Source organism: Vanessa cardui, chromosome 7 (assembly GCF_905220365.1).
Source record: "Vanessa cardui chromosome 7, ilVanCard2.1, whole genome shotgun sequence".
Taxonomy (NCBI): domain Eukaryota; kingdom Metazoa; phylum Arthropoda; class Insecta; order Lepidoptera; family Nymphalidae; genus Vanessa; species Vanessa cardui.
The window spans coordinates 4,100,767-4,110,989 of NC_061129.1; the positions used below are offsets into that span (position 1 = coordinate 4,100,767).

At 32.3% G+C, this 10,223-nt stretch overlaps 1 protein-coding gene across 2 annotated transcripts in view; it reads right to left on the bottom strand.

Moving 5' to 3' along the window:
* The window catches only part of LOC124530777 (leucine-rich repeat and calponin homology domain-containing protein), a 66,209-nt gene extending 56,313 nt beyond the window's left edge, over nucleotides 1-9,896 (bottom strand). For both annotated transcript variants that reach the window (XM_047105051.1, XM_047105050.1), the window contains exon 1: nucleotides 9,681-9,896. In XM_047105051.1, the coding sequence (XP_046961007.1) occupies nucleotides 9,681-9,870 (190 nt within the window). In that variant the 5' untranslated portion in view covers nucleotides 9,871-9,896. The remainder of the gene's footprint in view (nucleotides 1-9,680) is intronic.
* Between the last annotated feature and the right edge of the window lie 327 nt (nucleotides 9,897-10,223).

A 10,223-nucleotide genomic window follows, 5' to 3' on the forward strand; every position in this document is an offset into this window, starting at 1 on the left:
ATTACTCCGATTGTGAAGATTAGACGACTACTACAAACGTCAAAAACGACTCAAAGATACTCGTTGAGGTTTGTAGTAAAGGAATTGTTGATTGTAGTAGAACGGAAGTTCATAAAAAGCGACCAATTTGAGTCTAACTCGCTTTGGAGTGATTCCGAGTGAATTACTCCGATTGTGAAGATTAGACGACTACTACAAACGTCAAAAACGACTCAAAAATACTCGTTGAGGTTTGTAGTAAAGGAATTGTTGATTGTAGTAGAACGGAAGTTCATAAATAGCGACCAATTTGAGTCTAACTCGCTTTGGAGTGATTCCGAGTGAATTACTCCGATTGTGAAGATTAGACGACTACTACAAACGTCAAAAATGACTCAAAGATAATCGTTGAGGTTTGTAGTAAAGGAATTGTTGATTGTAGTAGAACGGAAGTTCATAAATAGCGACCAATTTGAGTCTAACTCGCTTTGGAGTGATTCCGAGTGAATTACTCCGATTGTGAAGATTAGATGACTACTACAAACGTCAAAAACGACTCAAAGATAATCGTTGAGGTTTGTAGTAAAGGAATTGTTGATTGTAGTAGAACGGAAGTTCATAAAAAGCGACCAATTTGAGTCTAACTCGCTTTGGAGTGATTCCGAGTGAATTACTCCTATTGTGAAGATAAGACGACTACTACAAACGTCAAAAACGACTCAAAAATACTCGTTGAGGTTTGTAGTAAAGGAATTGTTGATTGTAGTAGAACGGAAGTTCATAAATAGCGACCAATGAACTTTTTATGAACTTCCGTTCTACTACAATCAACAATTCCTTTACTACAAACCTCAACGATTATCTTTGAGTCGTTTTTGACGTTTGTAGTAGTCGTCTAATCTTCACAATAGGAGTAATTCACTCGGAATCACTCCAAAGCGAGTTAGACTCAAATTGGTCGCTTTTTATGAACTTCCGTTCAACTACAATCAACAATTCCTTTACTACAAACCTCAACGAGTATCTTTGAGTCGTTTTTGACGTTTGTAGTAGTCGTCTAATCTTCACAATAGGAGTAATTCACTCGGAATCACTCCAAAGCGAGTTAGACTCAAATTGGTCGCTATTTATGAACTTCCGTTCTACTACAATCAACAATTCCTTTACTACAAACCTCAACGAGTATCTTTGAGTCGTTTTTGACGTTTGTAGTAGTCGTCTAATCTTCACAATCGGAGTAATTCACTCGGAATCACTCCAAAGCGAGTTAGACTCAAATTGGTCGCTATTTATGAACTTCCGTTCTACTACAATCAACAATTCCTTTACTACAAACCTCAACGAGTATCTTTGAGTCGTTTTTGACGTTTGTAGTAGTCGTCTAATCTTCACAATCGGAGTAATTCACTCGGAATCACTCCAAAGCGAGTTAGACTCAAATTGGTCGCTATTTATGAACTTCCGTTCTACTACAATCAACAATTCCTTTACTACAAACCTCAACGAGTATCTTTGAGTCGTTTTTGACGTTTGTAGTAGTCGTCTAATCTTCACAATCGGAGTAATTCACTCGGAATCACTCCAAAGCGAGTTAGACTCAAATTGGTCGCTTTTTATGAACTTCCGTTCTACTACAATCAACAATTCCTTTACTACAAACCTCAACGAGTATCTTTGAGTCGTTTTTGACGTTTGTAGTAGTCGTCTAATCTTCACAATCGGAGTAATTCACTCGGGATCACTCCAAAGCGAGTTAGACTCAAATTGGTCGCTTTTTATGAACTTCCGTTCAACTACAATCAACAATTCCTTTACTACAAACCTCAACGAGTATCTCTGACTCGTTTTTGACGTTTGTAGTAGTCGTCTAATCTTCACAATCGGAGTAATTCACTCGGAATCACTCCAAAGCGAGTTAGACTCAAATTGGTCGCTTTTTATGAACTTCCGTTCAACTACAATCAACAATTCCTTTACTACAAACCTCAACGAGTATCTTTGAGTCGTTTTTGACGTTTGTAGTAGTCGTCTAATCTTCACAATCGGAATAATTCACCCGGAATGACTCCAAAGCGAGTTAGACTCAAATTGGTCGCTATTTATGAACTTCCGTTCTACTACAATCAACAATTCCTTTACTACAAACCTCAACGAGTATCTTTGAGTCGTTTTTGACGTTTGTAGTAGTCGTCTAATCTTCACAATCGGAGTAATTCACTCGGAATCACTCCAAAGCGAGTTAGACTCAAATTGGTCGCTTTTTATGAACTTCCGTTCTACTACAATCAACAATTCCTTTACTACAAACCTCAACGAGTATCTTTGAGTCGTTTTTGACGTTTGTAGTAGTCGTCTAATCTTCACAATCGGAGTAATTCACTCGGAATCACTCCAAAGCGAGTTAGACTCAAATTGGTCGCTTTTTATGAACTTCCGTTCTACTACAATCAACAATTCCTTTACTACAAACCTCAACGAGTATCTTTGAGTCGTTTTTGACGTTTGTAGTAGTCGTCTAATCTTCACAATCGGAGTAATTCACTCGGAATCACTCCAAAGCGAGTTAGACTCAAATTGGTCGCTATTTATGAACTTCCGTTCTACTACAATCAACAATTCCTTTACTACAAACCTCAACGAGTATCTTTGAGTCGTTTTTGACGTTTGTAGTAGTCGTCTAATCTTCACAATCGGAGTAATTCACTCGGAATCACTCCAAAGCGAGTTAGACTCAAATTGGTCGCTATTTATGAACTTCCGTTCTACTACAATCAACAATTCCTTTACTACAAACCTCAACGAGTATCTTTGAGTCGTTTTTGACGTTTGTAGTAGTCGTCTAATCTTCACAATCGGAGTAATTCACTCGGAATCACTCCAAAGCGAGTTAGACTCAAATTGGTCGCTATTTATGAACTTCCGTTCTACTACAATCAACAATTCCTTTACTACAAACCTCAACGAGTATCTTTGAGTCGTTTTTGACGTTTGTAGTAGTCGTCTAATCTTCACAATCGGAGTAATTCACTCGGAATCACTCCAAAGCGAGTTAGACTCAAATTGGTCGCTATTTATGAACTTCCGTTCTACTACAATCAACAATTCCTTTACTACAAACCTCAACGAGTATCTTTGAGTCGTTTTTGACGTTTGTAGTAGTCGTCTAATCTTCACAATAGGAGTAATTCACTCGGAATCACTCCAAAGCGAGTTAGACTCAAATTGGTCGCTTTTTATGAACTTCCGTTCAACTACAATCAACAATTCCTTTACTACAAACCTCAACGAGTATCTTTGAGTCATTTTCGACGTTTGTAGTAGTCGTCTAGTATTCACAACCGGAGTAATTCAATCTTCATCACTTCGAAGCGAGTTTGACTCAAGTTGATTGCTCCTTATCAACTGCTGTTTTACCACAATCGAAAATTCTTTTACTTTGAAGCACAATTTAGGCAAAAGCTTCAATAACGATTAACTTAAACGAAAAAAAAAAAAAAAAAAAAATTATTAATAAAAAAAAAAATTCAACAAATAACTACAAACGAAAATTCGTTCACTACAATCAGCTACTAACGATTTCCTATAGGAATCAACCGTTAGAAGTTATTTTTTGCATATCCGGGGGATGGCTATTTTTGGATGACCCATATTTTTTTTTCGGTCAAACTACAAACAAATTTTTTTTCACTACAATCAACTACATACCAAGCTCTTCGATAATGCGTTAAAAAAAATGCGATTTTCTTAATTAGGGTGCCAGGTTCACATAGGTATCACGCGAGCGTATTCTCGTCCAACAACTAATGTATATCAAATCGCATTTACATAACATATGAAAATTAGTTAGAATTCCTACACATACAATTCAAAAACGTCACACAAAACGCCTTTTTAGGCATGTTTTCTCTTTTTATGTGAATTGGATTGAACGGTTACGATGTTGTCTTACAAGTTGTAACGAAATTGGAAATCTTTTAAAGCATCGATAGAAGTTCTAGAAATCGAGTAATTGAAAGTGCAACTATTCATCGATTCGAGTGGTACCAAAGATTACCTCTTAGTATATATACGCCATCCATTCATCATTTATTTAACCCTTGAACATCGATACTTATTAGCCGGAGTTAAACAAGGATTTTAAGAGTTGACATGGATGGAACATTGGCGATGTTATAATTACCTTTTACTTCATACATCGGGTGGCCATTGTAAGCTTAGATTACAAAATGGATGCATCTGGACTAAGTATGTGAATCGTCATCTAGTAATATTATAAATGCGAATGTAACCATAAGGCCATGGATTTAAGTCAAGAGATTTCGAAATAATAGTTTTGATTAAGATACCAACATATATTATTTACATATCACATTAAAGGCAAACAACGACAACATTGTCGCGCAATCCGCTTTTACATAGATTAATGATTAATTTATTGTGCACTGTGCAAGGTGAGAATCTTACGTATTGTTATCTAATCTTTATTTCCACTTAAAAATATCATCGATATTAAATTTATTTTTAAATTTGACGTTCGATCAACAAAAAACAACAAAACACTAACACAGCTATACCTAGATATCCAATGGAAGTTGGAAAAAATATAAACAAGCCTTATATTTATGTATTTCATGCGATTTGCTAATAACTCAGCTATATTGTCCAACACAAAGAGTTTAAGTATAATATATATTTGTATGAAATATAGTATAATACAACTATATTACACTAACTACTTAATCCACTTTATTATTATTTTTTTAATTCCGATAATAATCATTTCGTCCATATTCAAAATCATAGTGAATATCATAGATTAATCAAGTTCTCAACCAATGCGATATCATTCGTTAATTTGCTGTCAAATTTTGTTTACTTGGCTTTTATGCCTGTTATGGTTGGAATAGAGCATACATACAATACATAAACGGATATGTCGCGTGAGGATAAATTGAGTTAATGCTATCGTGGTTTTTCATGTGATTAGATATATCACGCAATCATCAACGACGTTTGAGAATATAGAAATCGTAATATCATTACTTTCGCCTCATTTCACGGCAATTTATTTTCTACTTGTCTGTATGTGTTATGATACCTTTCTACTGAAATGAGCAGAACTAAAATTTACATTATATGTGGTTCCTTAGTAGGATTTTATTGTTCATGTAATTATTATATCAAGACGTTTGTAGTTAAACTATTTTTATTGTGATTCAAATTGCAAAAAGAGGTTAATTGATATTTGAAGATTGATATTTGATAGGTGAATTCATATTTAAAAAACAGATTTTAATATCAAATATGAAATTTTGTTTTAATTTATAATTTTTATGTCAAAAAATTACAATAGTTCTTCTTTAATAATTTAAAAAAATAATTTACTTAAGAAGATGAAAATTTAATATATTTTTAATAGTTGTATTATACATAATTATAAAGATAATTATAATAACAAATTAAAAATCTAGTTTAATTTATTATCTTAAAAATTTCACACAACTTACCCACACAATAAAGTAGGTTATTTAGTCTGAAAAACATCTACGCTTAAGCGGTATCTATTATATTTTTTACTAATATGTTTAAAATATTTGAATAATTAAAACTTAATTTTATTATAATTCACATTTTAGCATTAATTAACGGCATAATAAAAATTTCTGAGAGTTAAGGATTACTTTAAAGTAATTCTATGATATTTTAAAACCTTAAAAAGTTGGCTACGTATTACTTCCTCAAACTATAATTTCGATTTATCAAATTTTACTTTTCATGATAATTTTTTTTTAAGTTATTAATGTATTCATTCTTATTAACATAAGAATTAATAACATTTAATGCTTCAATATATACAAATATGAATTAAAAATGTTATTGTATAAATCTTGACCGCGTGGAATGGTGGCAAGAATGCTAGCAGCATTTCCCCGTTGAATCTCATTTCCGATCCTCTCGGCAAAAAACGAACCAGCATTTCCTCTTTACGAAGGAAATTTACTAAGATGATAATGTGTTAGATACTCAATGAGGTATTACATTCGTTTTAATTTTATACAAACTAGGTATGAGTCCAGGCTTTGCATATTTACGTAGGTACATGAGGGTCTACGAATAGTGTACATATCGTAATACATATAACTATTGGTTTACGAGGCGCATACCAGTAAAGCTTTCGGTCGACATGACGGATGATGGCTACAACAGCTGGCAATTTTTTTCCTCATTAAAGCCTCCATTGCTAACAACACTGCTGAACAATTTTGTTTTTCCTATTTATATGGGAAACATTATATTACATTCAATAGATTTATACGCATAATTTAACACTTTATCATATTAATATTTGAAAAACCCTTATTGATATATCAGATGCTGTCAATAACGTTGCCTTATCCCCGTACTGTTATCTGAGATAACTTAATATTTAGATTAACGAATGTAAGAATAGATCATAAGTCAAATAACAAAAAACAAACCAATGTTTGTTAACTTAGGCATAAACGTAAACAGCTTGGACCAAGAAAAACAAAATCCACTTATAACGATCGTAGCTCATAACTAAACTCAGAAAAGTAGCATTTCAACGATTCCGATATGTTGACGTGGATGTGTGTGGGTGTGTTAGTTTAGTATGCACTACGAGCCTGTTTCCACTACCACTGGTGTCGGACCTCTCTGAGTATCTCCGCCAGTGGTAGTGTTTACCAGTGATAGAATAATTTACCCAGAAAAAAATATTTTATGTTTTAATTGGGACACCGATAATTATTTTAGTCGTCGTTGTTTTTTCTACTATGGACTAATTATATAATATAAAATAAAGTTATCAGCGAAAAACAAATATACATATGTGTAGTCCGACTACAATTGTATCCGATATCTTACTTATTTATCTCACTGGAAAAACGCATTACGTGTTCTCTCCACGTGAAGTGGAGGAGAGCCCAAGACACTTAAATGCCAGCTATACCCTTTATTCTACATCTTTTTCTTCTTTCACTTGCTATGCTAAGATTGCATGTCTTGCTTTTCCGAACAGAACGCGACGGCGATATCCGATACAAAGACGGATCCGATAAATGGGCACGGACCATTACTGTAGAAATAGATTCGAAACGAACTCATTAGGAATCTATTTTAATTCATTACTTCCACTTCGGTCTGTCGATATTAGCTTTTATTCGTGTTAACAAGTCCTTAGCAAACAGATAGGATCGCACTTGACGGATAACATTTCATTAAAAATATAAGTAGAAGATCTCATTTCATTATTAATCTGTCTAATTAATTTATCGAATTAGCAGCAGGTGTAAAAATTTCGGAATAATCTAGACTCTAAAGCAACTCCAAAATAATTTGATAATTTTGATTGAAAATTTGATTTGAAAAATTAATTTAATAAAAATAGTAAATAAAAGCCGATAAACGTACAACTGAGCTAAACTTAAAAAAAAAAAAACAGTTTCGAACACAAAATTTAAATTGGTTAGTTGTGAAGTAGTTGCGAATACGTTACCGTAAAGTTCATTAATCGTTTTAGTATTTCTCTTTTTTTTTCTTTACTCGAGGACGCAGTTATTAATTTCAAATTAAAAAAATATATATTTCACAATTAGAGGTACAAAGTTCAAATTCTAAATTCAAAAATTCTTTACGGAGAATCACAAAAGCGTTGCCAAGAAACATTTCACGACAGCTGCTGTAAAATGAAAACATTTATAGAATCTCGCCTTTATAGCTGCGCCATAATAGTAAAATATGCCGAATATAGACGAGGAACGCAAGTTTATTGTGCTCAAATTTGGAACAATAGTTTAAGATAGACATAACACTGAACCGAAAAATTGTGTAAGACAGGTATTGGAGGCACAAAATCCGAAATGTAAATATACTACGGCGCGTCTTCATGATCCGGGGGATGCAAATTATCAGACGTAATATTAAATAACTTGGGCATGTGCAAGACATAGCTGCATCTTATCATGACGGTCAGAAGAAAGAAAGGCATATCACAACTAAACAAAAGTTGCAACTGAGGAATATGACAAAATGAACTGACTATCTGCAGAGTAATTAAGACAGAGGTGATTGTCTTAAGATTTTTTGCTCCAGTGAAGAAGAGATTCAAAAAATTGCAGACTCTCAGTAGAAAAGAAATGATACCTAATTGTTCCTCTACTACTTGTATAAAAAGTAAGTATAGTAAAATATTATTGATATATGATTTACACCAATAAGGTAAAATTGGTTGGTGTGTATGTAAAGGGTAATCACTGGAACTAATGATCCAATTAAAAAAAAATCTTTATAGGAAGCTACAGAATTATATATATGACTTTCTTTATTAATAAACTACAACCATGCATAGCCAGGGCAGGTTGCTAGTATGTTATAAGTATAATTTAAAACTATCTACTTCAATATCATCACATTACCATAAATAATATAATGTCATATTTCACGAAACACAACACAATATATAAAGTCCACATTCATAAATGGCTCCCAACCATTAGCTTCATGGCACTCCCAAATTAATTAGGTTATCAGTTAATGCAATATTTTTCAATAAACACACCTACTCCTACGGCCCTATTTATTTAATACAGATCTCAACCTACTTATTTGATATTTATAAAAGATTATTAGGTATATAGAAACAAGAAATTTCATGTCATTCAACAGACAATATTTATTTATTAAGATTATTATTTTTACTATTCATTATGTATAAATGACAAATATCAAATATAACTCAAAATAAAGTGTTTTGATATATTTTTTTATATAACTAAAATATAAACAAAGAAATAGTACTCAACAAACTTCATATTTTTGATGTAATGTTGTCTCTTTATCAGCATTTTTATCAATTGGCATTACCAAGAAAGTGCTATCTTTTATGTTGACTGACACAAAAAACTTCAACTTTCAATATAAAGTGATTAATACAATATAAAGATTCAAATAACATACCTAATTTTAATTTGGAAATAATTTAAGGTATTTACGAAATGTTTGTGTATATATTCAAGTCTTAATAACAAGTTTCCCTAACTTAATTCCAATAAGATAAAAACTCAAAAATGCATAACACTTGTAGTGTCTACGTTTTCCCTACCTAAAGGTGTGTTATAAAAGGCTCTTTTAGGGCAGGCTTTAAATTATATGAGGGGAAACTTTTCGTGCTTTTCATACATGGGATAGGGGATAAGGGTTAAGGGTCAGAATTAAGTAATAAAGAGTTGTTTCATTATGAAGATAAAATAATTAACGATGAATAAACAACAGTGTGTCTTATTTAAATATTAATAATTATTTATGTATCTTCATTGCACAAAAAGCGTTGTATTATTTTATAAAGCTTTAATTTCAGTTGTTTTGTTGTGAAAAATGTGATTCAGTAAATAAATAGTATAAATTTAATTACGATTTATTTTTTATTGTAGAATCGAAATGAATAAGTACCGTCAAAAGTGAGATAATAATTCAAGAACGAAAAAGTTTTTTGTACTTATCTACTCCGATCGATCTTACGACCACGCCGGCGAGCGAGACGCAGTGCCGGTAAATAAACAAAAATAACACTTCGAACAGTCTGACACAGTTACGGGATGACATAAAATACATATAAAACAAAATATTGAACACATATCGCATGCAAATGCAGCATGATTTATTTATAAATTCCAACTTACCAGCAACAACTGTATCACTCAAGTCATATTTCACTGGTTTCGGGAAATCTCTTAACTTACGTCCGCTTAATTTTAATTCACCACTCAAATACGCATCTTCTAAAATTCTCTCTAAAGATTTTGTTAACTGACTATGAATATTACTATGACCATTCATATTTACACTCACATTTGGCCCTAACACGGCCATATTCTTTTTAAACTGAAACTAAACTGACAAATTTTAGCCGTGAAGTTGTCGATACTTCTATTTCACCTTTTACCAACATAACGTAATTAAATCTGACTTCATAGTGGATCTATATTATGTTGTCTATAGCTATTAGCAATTATAAAAGTAGATGATAATCGAGAAAAACCTAAAAATAAGCAGATTTTATATTTTTTATATGTTACAGAAAGTTAGCTTACATTAGCCATTAGGTTATATTACTTAAAAACAAAAAAATAATCGAAGAGTGGTCTTTTATTCATGTATTTACTTATTTTTATGACAACACAATTTGATGTTAATTTATCATATTAAAGCCTTTTTGTATATCA